The sequence below is a fragment of the Chrysochloris asiatica genome, unplaced genomic scaffold, assembly GCF_000296735.1.
Source record: "Chrysochloris asiatica unplaced genomic scaffold, ChrAsi1.0 scaffold00006, whole genome shotgun sequence".
Classification (NCBI taxonomy): domain Eukaryota; kingdom Metazoa; phylum Chordata; class Mammalia; order Afrosoricida; family Chrysochloridae; genus Chrysochloris; species Chrysochloris asiatica.
The window spans coordinates 26,190,600-26,211,426 of NW_006408524.1; the positions used below are offsets into that span (position 1 = coordinate 26,190,600).

Consider the following 20,827-nt stretch of genomic DNA (forward strand, 5'->3'; position numbering starts at 1 on the left):
ACTCACAGTGCTACACCAGGACTCCAATTAAAGTACAAGCAAAACAACATGTGATGGGAGCCCTGGGCTGCCAACTGAAAGGTCAGCAGTTCGAATCTACCTGTCTTTCTGCTGGAGAAAGAGGCTTTCTGCTCTTCTAAAAGATTTACAACCTCAGAAACCCAATACAGTAGCGCTGTGAGTCAGAACTGACTCCATGGCATACAATCATTACCACCAAACTTGGGAAAATAACTGTTTTACCTCCAGTGAATTTTCAGGCTGTGATGAAAGCAACTGAAATAAGTCTTCCAGACAAAGAGATGGGTCTGTTCCATTTAGATGTCTCTGTAGAACACACAAGATACATCATTCTTTAGATATCTCTGTAGAACCCACAAGATACATCATTTTTAGATAAAATTAATCTTTAAAGATGATCAGGTCTTAACTCCACTAGAATGTGATGCCTTTTTTTTGCTCAAAAGTTACATTCTGTTCTGCTATTATTAATGGTTCCGACTCAGCAACCCTACACAGGGTTTCCGAGGCTGTAAATCTTTACGGGAGCAGACTGCCTCATCTTTCTCCCACGGAACAGCTGGTAGTTTCGAACTGCTGACCTTGCAGCTCGCAGCCTGATTTGTAACCACTACACTACCAGAGCTCCTTGTTCTGCTATTAGTACTTTTAATATTTTAACATGCATAGGTTAGCTATTTGAAACTGCCACATGTTCCTGGGGAGAAACATGAGGCTTTCTGCTCCTGTAAAGATTTATGGCCTTAGAAACCCTATATAGGGTACCTATAAGTTGGAATCAACTCCACGGCACACCACCACCACTTAAAATTGTAAGTTATATATATCTTTCTAAACAAGTACCTTTAACTCCAAACTCCTTCACTTCTGCTCTAACCTATATAAATTTTGGAAGAACACTGGATTGTTGACTAACCACAAGGTCATTGCTTCAAACCCACCTCAGAAACCCTACACAGGGTCACTATAAGTTGGGACCAAAGAGACTGCTCTTAACAATCATTTTGTGCCTCCATGCACACGTGGAATGTACAAAGTATGAATCAAGGAAAACTGGAAACTGTCAAAAATGAAATGGAACTCAAACATCAATATCCCAGGCATCAGTGAGCTGAAATGGCCTGGCGTTGGTCATTTTTAATCTGATGATCACATGGTTTACTATGGTGGGAATGTCAAACTGAGAGAAAAGACATTGCATTCATCAAAAAGAACAAGATCTGTCTTGAAGTACAATGCTGTCTGTGATAGGATAATATCCAAACACTTAATACAACTATTACTCAAACTTACGCACTTCACTAAAGCCAGTGAAGATGAAATTGAATTCTACCAACTTCAATCTGAAATTGATCATGCAATCAAGATGTATTGACAATGACGTGACTGGAATACAAAGGTTGGAAACAGGAAGAATGAGTAGTTGGAAAATAAGGCCTTAGTGAAAGAAATGATGGTGGAGATCACATGATAGAGTTTGCATAACATGACTTCATTGCAAATACTTAACAACATAGAAGACTACAAAAATGGACCTCACCAGATGGAATACACAGAAATCAAATTGACTACATCTGTGGAAACAGACTGGAAATACTTCATGAGCCAAAACAAGGCCAGGAGCAGACAGACCACCAATTGCTCATGCAAATTCAGGATGAAGCTGAAGAAAATGAATTCAAGTCCACGATACCCAAAATATGGCCTTGAACATATCCTGTTAGAATTTAGAGATCATCTGAAGACCAGACTAGATGCATTAGACACTAAAGATCAAAGACTGGAAGAGTTGTGGGGATAGCATCAAGAACATCATAAGGGAAGAAAGCAAAAGGTCATTAAGAAGACGAAAAACCAAAATTAATTTCAGAGACTCTGAAACTTGCTCTGCAGTGTAGAGATGCTAAAGCAAATGTTAGATATGAGGAGGTAGGAGAGCTGAATAGATAATTGCAAAAGACAGCTCGAGGTAATTGCAGAAGACAAAATCAAATATTATAACGAAATATGCGAAGACTTGGTTATTAGAAATCCAAAAGGGTTTCTTCAAGCTGAGGGAACTGAAGAAAAAATTTAAGCCTCAACTTGAAATGTTGAAGGATTCAATGAGCAAAATACTGAATGCTGCAGAAATCATCAAAAGAAGATGAACGGAATACACAGAGTCATTGTACCAACAAAAAATGGTCGATGTTCAACCATTTCAAGAGGTAGCATATGATCAAAAGCCAGTGATGATCCTGAAGGAAGAAGTCCAAGGTGCACTGAAGGAATTGGCAAAGAACAAGGCTCCAGGAACTAACTGAATACAAACAAAAATTTCAACAAACTGACGAAGCACTGGAGGCACTCGCTCATCTATGCAAGAAATTAGGAGTTTCTTGCTGGCCAACTGACTGGAAGAGACCCATATCTGTGCCCATTCCAAAGAGAAGTAACTCAACAGAATTCAGAAATCATTGGACAATATCAATACTATCCCATGCAAGCAAATTTTTGCTAAAGATCATTAAAAAATGGCTGCAACCATACATTGATGGAGAACTTCCAGAATTTTAAGACAGATTCAGAAGAGAACGTGCAACATCATTGCTGACCTCAGATGGATCTTGGCTGAAAGCAGAGAATACCAGAAAGATGTTGATCTGTGCTTTATTGACTATGCAACAGCTTTTGATTGTGTAGATCATGACAAACTATAGGCTGCGTTGCAAAGAATGAGTATTCTGGAACACTTAATTTGCTCATGAGGAACCTGTACATAGACAAAGAGGCAGTTCAAACAGAACATGGGAACAGTAAGTGACTTAAAATTAGGAAAGGTGTGCACCAGCGTTGTATTCTTTCACCACACTTATTCAGTCTGTATGAAGAGCCCTGGTAGCATTACAAATCGGGCTGCTAACCTCAAGGTCGGCAGTTTGAAATTACCAGCTGTTCTGTTGGAGAAAGATGAGGCTTTCTGCTCCCATAAAGATTTGCAGCCTCGGAAACCCTGTGTAGGGTCACTATGAGTCGGAACCAACTCCACAGTACTTAACAACAACAACAACATTCAGTCTGTATGCTGAGCAAATAATCTGAGAAACTGTGGCATCAGGATAGGAGGAAGACTCACTAACAGCCTGCAGTACACGGGTGATACAACCTTGCTAGCTGAAAACAACGAGGACTTAAAATACTGATGAAGATCAAAGACCAGAGCCTTTGGTATGGGGTGCAAAAGAAAACAAAGATCCTCACCACTGGACCAATAAATAACATCACAATAAATGGAGAAAGGACTGAAGTTGCCAAAGACTTCATTTTGCTGGGATCAACCATCAACACTAAATGAAAGCAGCAGTCAATAAATCAAATGATGTATTGCATTAGGCAAATCTGCACAAGACCTCTTTAAAGTGTTAAAGAGCAAAGATGTCAGTTTGAGGACTAAGGTGCACCTGCCCCAAGCCACAGACTTTTCAATAGCCTCAAGGCATGTGAGAGTTGGGCAATGAATAAGGAAGACCACAGAATTGATGTATGTTGGAGGACATTATTTAAAGTACCATGGACTGCCAAAAGAACAAGCCAAATGTGTTGGAAGAAGTACAGCCACAGTGCTCCTAGTAAGCCAAGATGGCCAGACTTCGTCTCATACGTTGGACATATTGTCAGGAGACCAGTCCTTGCATAAGCATATCATGTTTGATTAAATGGCGGGTCAGAGAAAAAGAGGAAGACCCTCAACTAGATAGACTGGCACAGTGCAACAGTGATGGGCTCAAATGTACCAACGATTATGAGGTTGGCGCACGACAAGGCAATGTTTCGTTCTGTTATGCATAGGGTGGCTATGAATTGATACTTACTCAATGGCACCTAACAACAACATACATCCCCCTTCCCAACTGGTTATGAAATTATTTTTCACAGTTGATACGTATTTATTGTTGGGTGACATTGCATCATTTCTGACTCAGCATGTGACAGTATAATCAAATAGGTGATGGTTGGAATCTTTACAGAATCAGATCTCCAGGTATTTGCCTAGAGCTGTTGCAAGAATTTGAATGCCAACCTTTTTGCTAGCAACCCAGTGCTTGCCAACTTCATTCACCATTACTGCTTATATTTTTTTCCTGCTTCAGAGATTGGTTCCTTGTTGAAATAACTCATGAGATTTCATGTTAAGTACCACTGAGTTGGCGCCGATTCGTGGTGTCCGTTTCTATCACAGAAGGAAAATGTTGCCTAGTCTTTTCCTGTCTTTACAGTCACTCATTGTTGTAACCACTGTGTCAATCCATTTCATTGAGGCTCTCCTTTTATGCAGACCCTTTTGTGTGATGTCTGTCTCTCCTTTTGTGGATTTGTCTGTCTCCAGTGGTTAACTGTCCCTCCAATGACGAGGCTTCTTAAAACATGTCCAAAGTAAACGCGTCAGTCTCACCATTTTCACTTGTAAAGAGCCTTCTGGCTGAACTTCCTTAAGATAATTGGATCTTCTGGTAGTCCACAGTACATTTAATATTTGTAGCCAACACAATTCTTTTTCAGTCTTCACTTTTCACTGTCCAGCTTTCACATGCATGAGGACATCGAAAAGGCCATGGCTTGGGTCAGGCATACCTTTGTCATCAGTGACATCTTTGCTTTTTAACAAGAGGGTTTTGAAGCAGATTTGCCCAATGTAATAGGTCGCTTGATTTATTCATGGGTGTTTATTGTTGATCCAAGAACAAAATCCTTGACAATTTCATCTTTGTGTGTCTCAGATCTCCCTCTACCTTTTTCTTAAAAGGGTATTTGTTGATGGATTTAGGGCTCATTGTGACACCTCAGGATGATCTCACCTAGGGATCTTTAATTACACTGCCAAATACTTTTCCCCCAATAAAGTCACATTCAGAGGTTATAAGTAGACATTATCTTTTTTTTTTTTAAAGAGAGTAAGGACGCCATTCAACCCAAGGAGGAGCCCTGGTGGGCAAGAGTTACATCTTCTAACAAAAAGGTTATCGGTTTGAAGCCAGCTGCTTCATGGGAGAAAGACACTATGTCACAAGTGATCTCTATGAGTTGGAACTGACTTGACAGCTAACACCCACCATTCAATGAACTAAAGCCTGAATTTCATCTTTCTATGCTGCTTCACCACTGAATAGGGAAGCTAGACACTGAGGTGCCAAGGAGACCAGAGGTACAATATGAGCTCCTGGGGGACCCAATGGTTTATTTTAGCTTGGCCCACTAGGAGACGGAGTGAGGCCTGGGGCCAAGCCCCAGATGTTGCATGTAAGGTCCTCTGCTCTCATCTCTTGGCCTGGGTGGTGCTACACGTAGCTGGTTGAGGATTCCTGGGTTTGGGATGGCAACCATCTCATTCTTTTCCATGGCAAACAACTCACAAAACCAGTTTGCAAGTTTCTGGAGATATAACTTGAATTTAACTGGAGATAGATTGACACCTTTGTAAATCAAATAATCACTCCCACATTAAAAAAAAATTTTTTTTTCATCAAATTTGCTTATAGTAGAACACACTTACATGCATAATTCATTCTCAACACAAATTGTTAAAGCTACAACAGCTACAGTAAAGCCCACAAGGCATGAATAGACGATTCCAGTGTGCTTACCCTTGATTTGGCAGTCTTTTCCGTCTCCCAGGCAGGCTTATCTGCTTTGTTCTGTTTGTTTTTGTTATTCGGCTGTAGTGATTCTCTCAGAGTGGATACTCTGGGCTCATTTTCCTCATGCTGAGAACTGTAACCCACAGCTTCACACCTCTCTCTTAGTACCTCAATTTCCTATGAAAGTACCAGAAAAATAGGCTAACTAGAAAGTCATATTTCACCAAAGCAACAAAAATCCTTAAGATTGCACAGTACTTACTGCTCAATGATTATGAAAACCTGTAAGTCAAAAGCAACGACCAACAAGCAGTTCATTAATTCAGTACCAAACCAAACGAGAAAAACCAAAGCCACGGCTACATAGTGACCCTGTAGGACAGAGCAGAACTGCTCCTTAAGGTTTCTGAGACTGAATATTTACAGGAACAGCCAGCTTCATCTTTCTCCCGTGGAGCGGCTGGTGAGTTTGATCCACTCATCTTACATTAGCAACGCAATGATTAATCCCTCCACACATCTGAGCTCTTTATTCAGTGCCAAGGAATCATCTGATTCTGAAACAAAAGGTCAGTTTTCTGATCTGCATAATTTAAATTATATGCGTGGGTTAAGTGCCTGCCCTCAAGTCGGTTCTGACTCATAGTGACCCTGGCTAGGGTTTCTGAGGAGCAGCTGGTGAGCTTGAACCGCAAACATTGCAGTTCCAATCGACCTTGCAGTCCAACACATTAACTCACAGTGCCACACCAAGACTGCATTTATAAGGCATATGAATTTAAAATACTTGTAATTTTGATTAGATTTGTACATTATATGTTGCCAGCAGGTAGGTTTTTTTTTTAGTTTACTGTAGTAGATAAAACCGTTAAGTTGGAAGAAAACACAGACTATACACAGAAAAATCTGGAAGATATTACAAAATATTAATTGTGGTTCTTTCTAGGAAGCCAGATGGGTGTAGGTAGTGTGGGCACAAAGCTCACACTTCTGCCTTGCTTGAACTCTGTTTTCAAATAAATATCAAAGTTTTAAATCTCCACAGATATTTTCAACCATGCAAATTTACCCAGATAATTTATTTTACCTTTTAACTTACTTTATCTGAGTAGAGGCTTAAGTAGTTAAAAGGCTAGGAAAGTCTTCTAGTCATTCAGATAGTCACTATTTGCTGCAGATGTTAAGTGCCAAGTGGGTTCTGACTCATAGTGACCCTATATAGGGTTTCTGGGGAGCAGCTGGTAGATTTTAACCACCGACCTTGTGGTTCATACTGACACTGCAGTGTTGTGTGTATCCTACAGCACCACACCAGGGCTCCAGTCACTAGTTAGCATGCATATATTGACACAATAAATTATTCTACAGAAAGGGCTGTGTGAAATTGTCCCTTCCCGGACAACCAAGGTTTCTTAAGCTCTTTCAAAGGCTCTATTTTTAATTTCTGACTTCAGGAACATTGTACACTAAGTTACTCCTAACCACAGAAACACTATCCTTATCACACCTCGCCCCCCAAAAAAACAACCAACCAACCAACCAACCAACAACGTAAAGAGAAAATAATGAAGCTGGAAAGTGAAATAAAAACAGGCAGCAACCAGAAAAAAAAAGAGGGACAGGAAAATGGGGCAACAAAAGAGAAAAAAATAAAATGAAGGGCTTTCTTACCCACAGAACAAAAAAACTGAGTGCCTTCAGGCAGGAGGCTTTGCTGCTGGAGGAGCTAGGTTTGCCCATCCAAGAAGCTAGAACTGAGCAGTTTGGGACAAGGGCTTCCTGACAGAATGGGACACCTCTCAGCACCTACTGGAACCCTCACCCGAGTAGGGCAGGGTCAAGGGGCCACAGGCCAAGGGCCAGAGAGGTCTGACGGCCAGCACTAGTGACTGAGAAGAGGCTGTCTGGATTGGTGAACTGTATTCTGAGCCATTTCTAATCCTGAATTGTAACCAGTCTCTTCCTTCAGAGGCGTCCTGGTGTGGCACTGTAGGATATACACCGCATTGGTAGGTAACCATACGGTTGGCGGTTCAAACCCACCAGTCACTCCTCGGAATCCCTATAAAGGGTCACTATGAGTTGGAACTGACCTGACTGCACTTAACAAAAACAACTTCCTTAATAAGGAGCCCTGGTAGTGTAGTGGATTCCAAGCTTGGCTGCTAACCACCAGGTCAGCAGTTCAAATGTACCAGTCACTCCAAGGGAGACAGATGAGGCTTTCTGCGCCTGTAAAGATTTACAGCCATGGAAACCCTATGCAGGGTTGCTATGAGCTAGAAGTGACTCCACGGTACACCACCACTATATACATAGAGTCCTGGTGTGGAGCCTGCGGGTTAATGCACTGGACTGCAAAGTTGGTTTGAACCGTAAGGTCGGTGGGTCAAGCTCACCAGCCACTCCTCGGAAATCCTATACAGGGTCGCTAATCAGTTGGAACCGGCTCAACAGCATTTAACAGATATATATGGTATATCTGGAGTCAGGATAATGTGCTGGACTGCAAGGTTAGTTTGAACTGCAAGGTTGGCAGTTCAAATCCACCAGCTGCTCCTCGGAAACCCTAGACAGGGTCACTATGGGTCAGAACTGACTTGATGGCACTTAACACACACACACGCTGAAAGCCCCATGGAGCACTGTTTCCAGACACATGGGTTCAGATGAGTCAGAATCAACAAATCGACTCATATAAGCCTATGTGCGTCAGAAGAGAACTGGGCTCCATAGGATTTTCAATGATTGCTTTTTTTGTTTTAACGTTTTCCTTGTGAATTGGGTGAAAGTTTACAGAGAAGGTCATCTGTTTTACATTGAACAGATCATACACACTTCGTTTCATCTCATTGACTGCAATCCCTTCAATATGACGTCACTTAACCCACTTCCTCCCTGGGTTTCTTGTTTCCATTCCTCCTCCTTTCCCAACCTTTCTGAATTTTGTCCCTGGGTAAATGCAGACAATGACTGCAATCTTAAGAAAGTGGATTTTCAGGCCTGCCTTTTGTTGCACTGCTGGGTGGATTTGAACTGTCACCCTTTTGGCTAAATTATATATTATATATTATATATTATTTGTACTTCCCAGGTACGTCCAGAGCATGGTGGTGTCATAAGATAAAAACTAGACTGGGAACCACTAGGTCAGCAGTTTGAGTCCACTAACTGCTCTGCAGGAGAGAGATGAGGGTTTCTGCTCTGCAAAGATTTAGAACCTTGGAAACCCTACGCAGGGTCTCTAAGAGTCAGAACTGACTTGACAGTACTTAAAAACAACCCAGGAATCTATATCTGCATACATGCTGCTGCATATGCAGTTGAGTAGGTTCTGACTCATAACGACCTTGCATAGTTTCTGAGTAATAAATATGTTGCTGTTAGGTGCTGTTAAGTCAATTTCAACTCACAGTGACCCCCTTGTGCCAACAGAGCTGCCCTTTAGAGTAATCTTTATAGAAGCAGATTGCCACATTACCCAAGGAGCCACTGGGGGAGTTTGAACAACCAACCTTTAGTTAGCATTTGAGTGCTTAATAATTATACCCCCAGGGCTCCTTAGTTTTAGAGATAAAATGTAAATAACTGGTAAATCTATGTAAAGAGCACAGGTAAGTTTAAAATTATATCTAAATAAAGCTATCCCAAAGAATTCCTGCATAGCAAACTTACTGCACCTAAATAACAGCAAAGGGTTGACCAAGCAGAGAAGTGGGCTATGGCATAAAACACTGGAACGTGAGGTCGCTTTGAACCACGAGGTCGGCGGTTCAAATTTACCAGCCACTCCTTGAATACCCTATACAAAGTCTTTATGAGTCAGAACCGACTTGCTGGCACATAACGGCACTTACCTTTTATGTAGTCCTGGTGTGGCTCTGTAGAATATTGCACTGGACCATAAGGTCAGTTTGAACTGTAGGGTTGGTGGTTCAAACTCACCAGCCACTCCTTGGAAATCCTGTTCAGGGTTGCTGTGAGTTGGAGTTAACTTGATGACACTTAACATCAATAATTATCCGTTAGGAGTATGGTGGCTCCAAAAAGTAAACACTGGACAGCGAACCACAAGGTCCTCGGTTCGAGTCTGCCAGCCACTCTGTAGGAGAAAGATGAGGCTTTCTGCTCCCATATAGATTTACAGCCTCAGAAACCCTGTACAGGGTTGCTATGAGTCGGAACAGACTCCACGGCACATAACACCACCACCACCACCACAGGGATGTTATGTGTTATGAGTTAGAACCAACTCCATGGCTTTTAGCAACAACAACAATTATCCTTGTCCCTCCCCCCACCCCCACCTCCGTCATAACAACTGGTTTAATCCTTATGTTCACTTCTTTCTTTACATTTTAATGTCATATTTCACTTTCTTGTTTAATTATTTGGTTATGCTTCCAGAATAATGCCAAATATCATTCTTCCTCATAAATTTAATGATAATAATTTTAATGTTTTACCATTAAATGTGGCAATGTGTACTTTTGAGATACAAATAGTTCTCATTCATTCATTCCATCAGTACATTCTGAGTGCCAAATACTCCACTAGATGCTCCAGATACAATAGTGATAAACCCACTCTGAATTTGGCCTTCAGAGCTTACATTCTAATAGGTGGAGAAACAAAAATACAAACGAGCTAATATATAAAATAACTGTAAATTACATTAAGTTATGAAAAGTGAAAGAAGAGAACAAGGGTGCCTGCTTTAGAAAGACTGATGAGCGAAAGGAAGGGAAAGCTGAGAACTAAAAAGAACAAAGAAGAGAAATGTGCCAAGGAGAAGAATACATTCTAGGCATCCAGGACCAAACGGTCTTCCTTGTCCTTGTCCTGTTAGCGCTGTGGATCTAATTAATGTCTTCTTGCTGTAGTTGTGGTGGTTATGTGCCGTTGATTCCGAGTCATAGCGACCCTGTATAGGGTTTCCGAGGAGCGGCTGGTGGGTTTGAACTGATTTTTTTGTCCAATGCTTACCCTACAGCATCACACCAAGACTAGTGTCTTCACAATGTAGATTTAGTTGTTTCTTACCTTTTGTTTTAGCAAGCAATATTAAAATGTCCTCAATGAATATGTGATTTAAACAATTTTGATGAATATTGCTTAGTATTGTTGTTGTTCCGACCCACAGTGACCCTGTATAGGGTTTCCAAGGAACAGCTGGTGAGCTTGAACTGCTGACCTTGCGGTTCAAACTGACTTTGCAGTATAGTGCATCAACCCACAGTGCCACACCAGGACTCCATATTGCGTAATAGTATTTGGATAAAGTGTGCCAATTTAAATTCTATCAACAGTGTGATTGATGAAAATGGGTATCTTTCTGCAACTCTAATTTATATTTCTCTCCGTATGAGTGAGGCTGAACATCATTCACCAGTTTAAAAGAGCAGTATTTTCTCTTCTGTGAACTGTTGGTGACCTCTGCTCCCTCCCACCCCTTTTTTTCTAAATTGATAGGCAATAGGGTAAGGTCCTTTTTACTCACCTCCTCCCACCCAGTCTCCACAGAGATCCAGGAGTGAAAATGAGAACTGCATGGGACTACTGCAGTAATTTAAATGAAATTATGTGATCATCTGGAAAAACGGTGGTTTTGACAGAAATGAAAGGTTCCATGAAATATTTTGGAAGAAGTACAGGCAGATTTGTTGATGGACTGAAAATAAGAAATAGTAGAATTAAAAATGAAGTAGGAGAAAGCTTATAGTCTTCTTCCTATAACTGATTGGAATACCTAAAATGGGGCTTCCTATAACTGATTGGAATACCTAAAACATGCCCAGTGAAGGAGACTTCCTGTGGAGCCTATGCATTTCATAAGACCACAGGGGGAATCCTGAACCCCATTCAGCATTTTCTGAGGTGGGAAATTTCCACTAACAAGGACAAGCAGACCAGCCTGGAGCGGCTAGAAAAACAGAAGATACTTCTTGAAAGAAAGACCAACAGAAAGAATACAAACAATAATGGCAACAAGCAAGTTGTTTGCCCAGGAGACATCAAGGCAAGTGTCGGGGTACCCTCAGGGCAAACCTCCTTCCAAGACTAAGACTCAATGGGGTTACACGAGCAGACCTGCGCTCAGACTGGTGACCACCTTGGTCACAGATAAAGGGAAGTGAGGGAAAAACAGCAATGAAGCAGCAAGCTAAGCCCTACCATGTTCAATAGACTCCTGTGAACCCAGGTGGAGACATGGTTGACCAGCAGTGTGGCAAGACCTGGGGACTCCTGGGCCCAGAGTCAGTTACATAGCCACAGAGGACTAGAGTGGAGAGTGAAGCATCCAGCAGATAAGAAGTGTGCGTATATGCATAAGAACATCCATACTTGCAGATAATATCCACTTGACCTGGCTTCAATGACTGGATAATCAGAACTCAACTAGAAGAAGAAAGAAAGGAAAAAAAGAGTAATCTGATGCAATTTGATGAACTTGACCTATACCTATGGATGCAGTAGCTCAAAAGAGGAAACAAATCTTTACAACGAGGATCATTCCCACCCCCTCGATACACAGGGTAGACAGTGATGGACAACTTGGACATTGGCTACCCAAAATTGGGGAGGCTACAAAGGCAAGAAGTAACTGGCTTACAAGCTTTCAAGAGGGAGCTTAGATCCAGAGAGTGTGGGCAAAGGTAGAATCTCCACTAAGTAGTATCCAGTCTGTCTGGGTGGGGCTGATGAAAGGAGCTGCAGATAGGACTCTTGAGGTACAATAGTGAATAATTACTATCAGGACTGACTGTGAGGGTTGGAAATGTAAAGGTAGACATTTTGTAGCAAAAGGAGGGGAGTGGTTGACTTTGCAGGCCAGGAGCGGAGGTCCCTGGGACCATCAAGGGTGAAGAGCGGAATGTGGGACCCTACCCAGAAACAGTGCCCCCAGAGATAGACAATGACTTGGAGAGAGGGAACGGCTGGGAACTCTAGATGCAAAGAGGGAGAGGAGAGGGGCTGTGTGCTGACAACTGGGGGGCAGGCTTGCAGGGTTGGTTGGTTGGTTGATGATGCATGGAGGGGAGGGCAATGAAACGATATACGGTAGGATGAATGTAAAACTAATGTTCTCCCATGTAAACGATCACATAATTCACAATAAAACATTAAAAAAACAACTCTGGGCCTTGAAACTATTGCCCTGAGATAATCTTTAAACCTCAAACCAAAAACATCCACTGAAGTTTTCTTACAATCAACTACTTGTTTAGGTTTAACTAGTAAAAGCTGGTTTGATATGGGATGAAATTGACAACAGCAATTCAAAAGATTAGATAGGGACCTTAAGGGTTGGTGTGTTTATGTTAATATGAAAGAAGAACTCAGGAAAGAAGGCTAACAATGGTTACATTACTTGAATGTAATGAAGGACATTAAATGGTACCTGTAGAAACTGCTGTCTTTCTGTGTAAAATCTCATCATCAACAACAAAACTAATAAAATATTAAAAAACAAAAAGAATGAAGTAGGTTTCTGGTTTAAATAAGTTGGTGGATAGTTAGGGGGAAACAGTTAACAGAGAAGCATCACAGATTCTTCCATTTTAGCTATGTTACATTGGAGATATGAAAAGCCAAGGAGAAATAGCAATTTACATTTGAAGAGTTGAGAATATGGGGTTTAAAGCAAAGGTAGTATTTGCTACCTTTTTTTGCTGATCTGGAAGTATAAATTAGGGACACACTGACATAAAGATAATTGGAAAATTCCATGGGACCTAATGAGAGCTCCAGGCAGAGAGTACAGTGTGAGGAGAAGGGGACTCAAGTCCAAGAACTATGACATTAAGAGATCAGGTACAGAAGCTAGGAAGTCGGCTGAGGGGAACAGGCAGTGACAAACCAGGGATACCAGGCAACAGTGATATCTCGGAATCCAAGTGTTTCAGGAGGAAAGGAGTGGCTGATTGTGTTGCAAGCTGCTGGGAGGTCGCATAAGGACAGAAAAGTACCCGTTGGCTGGCAATCAGGAAGCTGTTGGTGACCTTCAAAAGAGCATTTTCGAGTAGAAGCCAAATGGTACTACAGAGTAAATGAAAGTTGACAAATTGGAAACTGTACAGACAGTTCTTTCAGGAATTTTGGCTGTGAAATTGAACTGAGAAATGAGAGTCGGAGTAGCGCTTTCTGGTGTGTAAGATGAGAAATCTGAAAGCATGTTGGTAAGGGAATGATTCAGGAGAGGAAAATCGCAAAGCAGCATCCTTTAGAAGGCAACAGAGGAGGGACTTCAAAATACAAGTGGCAGGAATGACTTTGAAGTAAGGAAAAATAAAGCCTTTATTTCGAGATAACGAGTAGAAGACGGATGCAAGAAGATATTTGTGCTATTTCAGCAGGAAGACAGACCTACTCTTATAATTCAAGAGTATTTTTTAAAAGTACAAATGGATATTGAACATTAAAGTGACTTGAAAATCTGTTCACAAATTATTTGGTACTCCTGTCTTCAAGAGGTATATCTTAATTCCTCTCCTCTTGAGTGTTGGGGCGGGGGGGGGGGGGGGGTGAACGTAGGGACTTTCTTCTAACAAATAGAATATGATACAAGGACAATAGAGAATATGACTTCAGAAGCGAGGTCATCAAAAGCATTGTGGCTTCGTCCTTGCTCTCTTTGGTCACTTGCTCTGGTGAAAGGTCTCTCTCATGTTATAAGGACACTCATGTGACCCTAGGGAAAGGCCTACATGACAAGGAACTAAGACTTCCTGCCAATTAACAAGAAAGATCCATCTTGGATCTTAATCCTCCAGCCCCAATGAAGCCTTCAGGTGACTGCAAACCAGCCAATATTGACAGTTTATTTTTTTTGTTGGAACTATTTTCACCCTCCTTCCCAAATTGTTTCTCCACCACTAACAGAAACTCACTGACTCCAAAGTTTCCTATCTAACCTTCCATGTTGTTGTTGTTAAGTGCAGTTGAGATGGTTCTGACTCATAGTGAATCTGTATTGGCTTTGCTAGGAGCAGGTGGTAGGTGTGAATTGCAACCTTGTGGTTAGTAGTCCAGTGCTTATTGCCCCACAGTGCCACACCAGGACTCCAATCTTTTGAGTAGCTGTTGTCAATTTGAAAACTTTTTGATAAAAGCACAACACTCTATTACTTCCTCATCTTTATCCAGGCAGAGAGACAGGGAAACTTGGGGTAAATTATTTCAGTGTTGAGTGTAGGCTAGTTTCTAACTTACGAAGTATTAGAATTGCAATAAACCACACTTATTACCATCTCTTTTTGGGTGGCAAGGGGTGAAGGGGTAGATCTTACTGTTATATGTATTATAAACAATGTCAAAATCTATCTTTAAGTTTATATGTACTGCTTCCAACTCTAAAAGACAGACTGTACTTATAAATAAAGATACTGATGTCATTTTTGTTAAGTGCCATCAAGTTGGTTCTGACCCACTGTGACCCTGTATAGGATTTCCAAGGAGTGGCTGGTGAGCTTGAACCGCTGACTTTGTGGATCAAACTAACTTTGTAGTCCAATGCATTAACACACAGTGCCACACCAGGACTAGTAAAAAGGTAAGAATAGTGAAATCTAAGAGGGAAAAAAAAAAAAGGAGGTATTTAATTTACATTGGTAACTTACTTGTGACAGAGAAGTTGGAAGGAGAACCCCGTTTTAAGTTGGGACTACCTGAGCCTAGTTTTCTGAGAGAGACCTTTCCAGCAGACACTCCAAGGGTCTATGAATATGCTGCCATATAATTTATCATCCAAACCTGTACACTTGTAAGAGAGTGCTATTAACAATGAAGCTGGGCAGGGCATATTCCACGACTTTTCCATAGGCCCACTGTAACTATGAGCTGCAGGGGAAAGAAAGGGAGACTGTACAATTAGCAATAACCTTGATGACTGACCATAAACACTCCATAGACCTAGGGAAGAGAAATACTTTCATTTGGGCAATCTTCAGTATTCAGTCCATACCATCTAAGATAGAAGATAGTTCTTCACGTATTCATTTAACTAAAAATTGAAATCCTATTATGAAACCTACACAGGAGCACATATCCAAAGAAATGATGAGTGAGAAGAATCTTGCCTAGGATTGTAAGAAATGTATCAGGTGTACATCTTATTGTTACATGAACAATGTTAAACTATTTGTAAATGTGTATGTAATGTTTCCAAATCCCAGATTTTCTTCAAAGGATTTGTGGCTGGTTGCTAGGTGCCTGTGGGAGGCAGCCTCCAGCCCTGCCCCTCAGCTGCTAAGAGCAGCTCTGCTAAGGTTATGGCCTTCCCAGGGTGCCTGATGTTCGAGGGGTGGTAAGGTATAGACGTCTGTCGATGATTCGGATGGGTCGTTGTAGTCCAGAGCTCCCAGTTTTGTTGGTCTGCATCAGAGCTTGAATTTGTCTGTCTAGTCCTGTGTCCTTGTCCTCCCTTGCACAGGTGTTAATCTCAGGAATATTCCTTAACAAACTTCCTTGAGGGGCAGAGGGGAGGCCAAAATTTCTCGGCAGGGAAGGGCGGAGGTTTCAGTATTATAATACTTATATTTAGAAAATGAAAAAGGCCTATCACATGTGTAATATAATTTGTAATCCACAAAGAACCACAGAAACTTGTGGCTAGCAGAGTTCAGGATCGGAAAGGCTGAGGACCAGGTCCATCCTATCCCTATTAGCAAGGAGCCCTGGTAGGGGAATGGTTGAGTACTTGACTGCTTACTGGAAAGTTGGTGGTTCAAATTCACCAGGTACCCAATGAGAGGAAAGACCTGGCACTTTGTAGCCTGTAAGGATTACAGCCAAGCAAACCCTAGGGTGAAGTTCTACTCTGACAGATGGTGTGACTGAGTTGGAATGAACTCCACGGCAAACACCCACCACCACCATCCCCTACCCATTATGTGGCCTTGGACCAGTTCTCAACCTCCTTGACCCTAATCATCCCCATCTGTGAAATGAGAGGACATTATAGAATTCACATTTTAAAGAAAAAAATGGGAGAAAAGCACTTCATACATTTTAAGATGTTATATAATTGGAGGCCTAGTGTATAGCACTGCAGGTTAATGCGCTGGGCTGCAAGATCAGTTTGAACTGCAAGGTCAGCGGTTCAAGCTTACCAGCTGCTCCTCGGAAATCCTACACAGGATCGCTATGATTCAAGAGCCTACTCAACAGCACTTAACAACAACAATAATTGTTGATTACTAGTCCTTTCTGGAGTCCTGGTGTAGTACCTGGAATAAAGCACTGGACTGCAAGGTAGGTTTGAACCACAAGGTTGGTGGTTCAAACTCATCACCTGCTCCTTAGAAACACTATACAGGATCGCTATGGGTCGGAACCGACTCGACAGTACTTAACAACAACAGTCCCTTCTACTGCTTTTTGATTCTGATGAGTTGCAAGAAGTGACTAACCACTGAAAATTCCATCCAAATTTCAAGAGTAAGCCATTCCAGCCCTTGGTAGCCAGTAATTACTGTCTCTTTGCTCTCTTCCTGTTTCCCCCCACCCCCCCAAAAAAGAATGGCATGGATCTGAGATATAGAACATATGTGTTTTACAAGTACTGTTGTATGTACTAGAGATTTATGGCCTATGCTCTTAATGTAAAGAGTGGGCAAGTTAACCCCATCATTAAGTTACTTTTTATTTGTGTGTAGGTGATTTTTACCCTTGTGGGGCAGGGACCCAATAAAGAAAAGAGAGTACCCATACTTAACCATAGGAAGCCTTTGTAAGCTTATGAGATGCCATGTGTAATCACAACTAAACACCCCAGGACTTGCAAAGAATTAACACTTGCTGGAAAGGCCCACACCCTCCCCAACTTCTCTCTGACAGGTAGTTGACCCACACTATCCTCTGCTATGATCCAAACCAACCAGCCTGGGTCCATGATCTCAAACTGGGCTCTGTCACTAGAATCTCATTGCTTCTAGGTTTTCTCTTAAGGCACTTACCCATTTCTATCTAAATGTCTGACTGGGTCTTTTCTTTCCTTTGTTAGTGTTAAGTACCATCCATTTTCAACTCATAGTGACCCCATGAAAAGGAGTAGGAGTAGGAAAGCTCCACAGGGTTTCTAGGCTGTGATCCCCATAGTGGGCTGCAAGTTGAGAACACCTGCTCTCCAGCTATTCACCTTTGTCACCTGTGTAAGGAACACAGGAGAATCTTTCAAGACTGTCCTTTGAGTCGAAGAAGATAAGCAGTGGGGAAGAAAGAACAAAGTCAAGCTTTTCTCTCCCTCATGCTGAGTCTTGCCAAAGAGCTGGTCTGGTTTCTCTAAAGCCCCCAGTAGCTGACAACATGTTTCCTAAGCATACATTCTATGTGTACAGTACTTATTCTACTGTATAGGAGTATGTATGAATAATGTGAGGGACAGCGTGTCTCTGAAAACCCTCTTTGTGAACAGTCCCAACTGGCCTAGCTGCCGCCTTTCATTTATTCAACTGGGGGAGGAAGGCCTGAGACCTGCATTGATCTTTAGGGTTGGATGAACCTTCAAAGACAAAGAACAATGTGGAGCCGAGGAGAAGGATGACATCAGAGGGAGTGAGAATTCTGAGACCTGTTTCTAGGCTGGAGCCACCAGGTCTAGAGAGGTACAAAGAGCTGGATAAGGAGAGAAGGTGTCTTTTTTGGCCTGAGTGGTTTGTAGTGGTTGTTTAGAATAATTATAGCCCATGTTTATTGAGCACCCTATATATTAATCTCATTTAAGTTGCAGAGCGTGCCTGAAGATAAGCAGTTATTATCCCTTCTTACAGTGGAGGAAACTGAGGCACAGAGATGTCAACTTACATGCCTTAGGTCACACCGCTAGTATGTGACAGAACCAGGACTGACTGCCTGCATTTTTGTTTCATAGCCAGTTCTTAACCACTGGGGAAAGCTTTTAACTATCCCACCCCAACTCTAATTTCCACAAGTGGGTGCCTTGTGAAATGTATGCCCTCATAGTTTCGGAGGCTAGAAGTCTGGATTCAAGGCTTTAGGAGACAAGGTTCTCTCTCTGTTAGTTCTGTTCCTCAGTTCCCCAAGACCTTTGTGTGGCATGGCACCTAACTTTGACTACGAACTCCGGCTTCTGTGCCTAATTCACTTCTCTTCTAGCTTAAAAGTGATTGGTTTATAAAACATACCCTACACTGATTGGCCAAATCAACATAACAAAGAAACTCCCATTCCCAGATGGGATCACACCCACATATACAAGGGCTGTGGGTTAATGCGCCGGACTGCAAAGTTGGTTTGAACTGCCAGGTCGGTGGTTCAAGCTCACTAGCCACTCCTCGGAAACCCTATACAGGGTTGCTATGGTTGGAACGGACTTGACAGCATGTAACAACATACAAGGGTTAGGATTTACAACACATATTTTGGGGAGGGAGCCCAATTGAATCTATAGCACCTCCCACTGTGTTTTGTTCTGTACTCTGAAGCAGATCCCTGAAACTGGCTGGCTTCCAGCTGGCTTCATAAGAGGGAGGCTTGAGCAGGGGCTGAAGGTGGGCTCTCCACACCCTTAGCATCAAGCACAGCACCCCTGGTGGTGGATTCATCTCCCCGTGATGTGATGGGGGCCTCCTCCAGGGCTCTCCTTGTCACAGGATGGGTGCTGGCAACCTTCTCCCCACCCCTGCCCATTCCTCCTCTGAAAGGTCACTCTCCTGAGGCCTGTGGGGTGGAGTCTGTGTCCTGAGGGAACTCCAGCTGCTCCCACTGCCCAAGCTGGGCATCCACTGTGCCACACAGATAAAAGCCAAAGTCATGGAAAGAGCTGACTTCAAGTAAATAAAACGAAGTTCCTGTCTGTCTCATTACCCTGCATCAAACAGCTGGACAAATGCAAGGAGTGGATCTCCTTGTGATGTAAACAAACCAACCCTGAAAAACCATTCAATAGTTTATTGGGGAAATTTGCAAAGTTGGTTTAAACTGCAAGTTCGGAGGTTCAAGCTCACCAGCTGCATCTTGAAAACCCTATACAGGGTCACTATGGGTTGGAACTGACTTAATGTCACTTAACAACAACTAGAAGTATTTGATAACATTAAAGAGTTACTACGAATATTTTTTTTTTAGGTGTGTTAATGGTATTGTGGGGAGCTTGGTGGCTCCACACGATAAGCACTGGACTGCAAATGACAAGGTCCACAGTTTGAGACCACTCGTAGTTCCATGGGAAAAAGAAGAGGCTTTTTGCTTCCATGATTTATAAGCCTCAAAAATCCTACATTGTTTGTTGTTAAGTGTTGTCGAGTCGGTTCCAACTCATAACGACCCAGTCTAGGGCTTCCAAGAAGCAACTGGTGAGCTTGAACCACTGACCCTGTGGTTCAAACTGACCTTGTAGTCCAGCGCATTAACCTGCATCACCACACCAGAACTCCAGTACAGGGTCGCTATGAGTCGGAACCGACTGACAACAACAAGGATACTGTGATGATCTCAGGGATCTATGGGAAATGTTTACAGGAGTCCTAGTGTGGCGCTGTGGGACAAAGGACTGGACTGCAGGGCTAGTTTGACCCACAAGGTCGGCGATTCAAACTCACCAGTCACTCCTTAGGAGTCCTATATAGGATCGCTATGAGTCAGAATGGACTTGACAGCACTTAACAACAACAACAACAACATCGGATATGTTTACAGATTTTCTGAGTCAGTGAAGGAAGAGAAAGAAATGAGCCAAGCTGGACTTTTCTACCCTGGGAAGTCTCTACAAAGAGCTGGCATCAGAATGACAAGAAATGATGTCTGGGATTCATTCCAAAACAATGGAGATGGGAGGGGAGTGGGAGGCACAGTTGAAACATCATTGGCTAGGAGTTGGTAACTGTCTGTTGAAGCTGGATAATAGGGGCAGGGGATTGATTATCCTAGTCCCTCCACTTTTACTGGTGGTATTGTTAAGTACCGCCGAGTTGGTTCCGACTCATAGCAACCCTGTGTAGGGTTTCTGAGGAGTGGGTAGATCTGAATTGTTGATCCTGTGGTTCAAACCGACATTGCAGTCGAGTGCTTATCCTACAGTGCCACACCAGGACTCCGAGATGTTTGCAATCATTTTTGGAAAGACTCTAGGGGAGGAAGCCAAAAAAGCTGGCAGGAATCCTCCAGGTGTCTGGAGCTAAAATACAGGCAGTTTCTGGATTATCAACAGATTACGAACAAGTTCCTAA

General features: G+C 42.3%; 1 protein-coding gene across 1 annotated transcript in view; it reads right to left on the reverse strand.

Moving 5' to 3' along the window:
* Positions 1–20,827, reverse strand: part of NFE2L3 (nuclear factor, erythroid 2-like 3) — a 33,841-nt gene that overhangs the window by 1,296 nt on the left and 11,718 nt on the right. Inside the window, exons 2-3 of the mRNA XM_006832200.1 lie at positions 5,646–5,816; positions 244–327 (exon numbers count right to left, since the gene is read on the reverse strand). Coding sequence (XP_006832263.1) covers positions 244–327; positions 5,646–5,816 — 255 coding nt within the window. The remainder of the gene's footprint in view (positions 1–243; positions 328–5,645; positions 5,817–20,827) is intronic.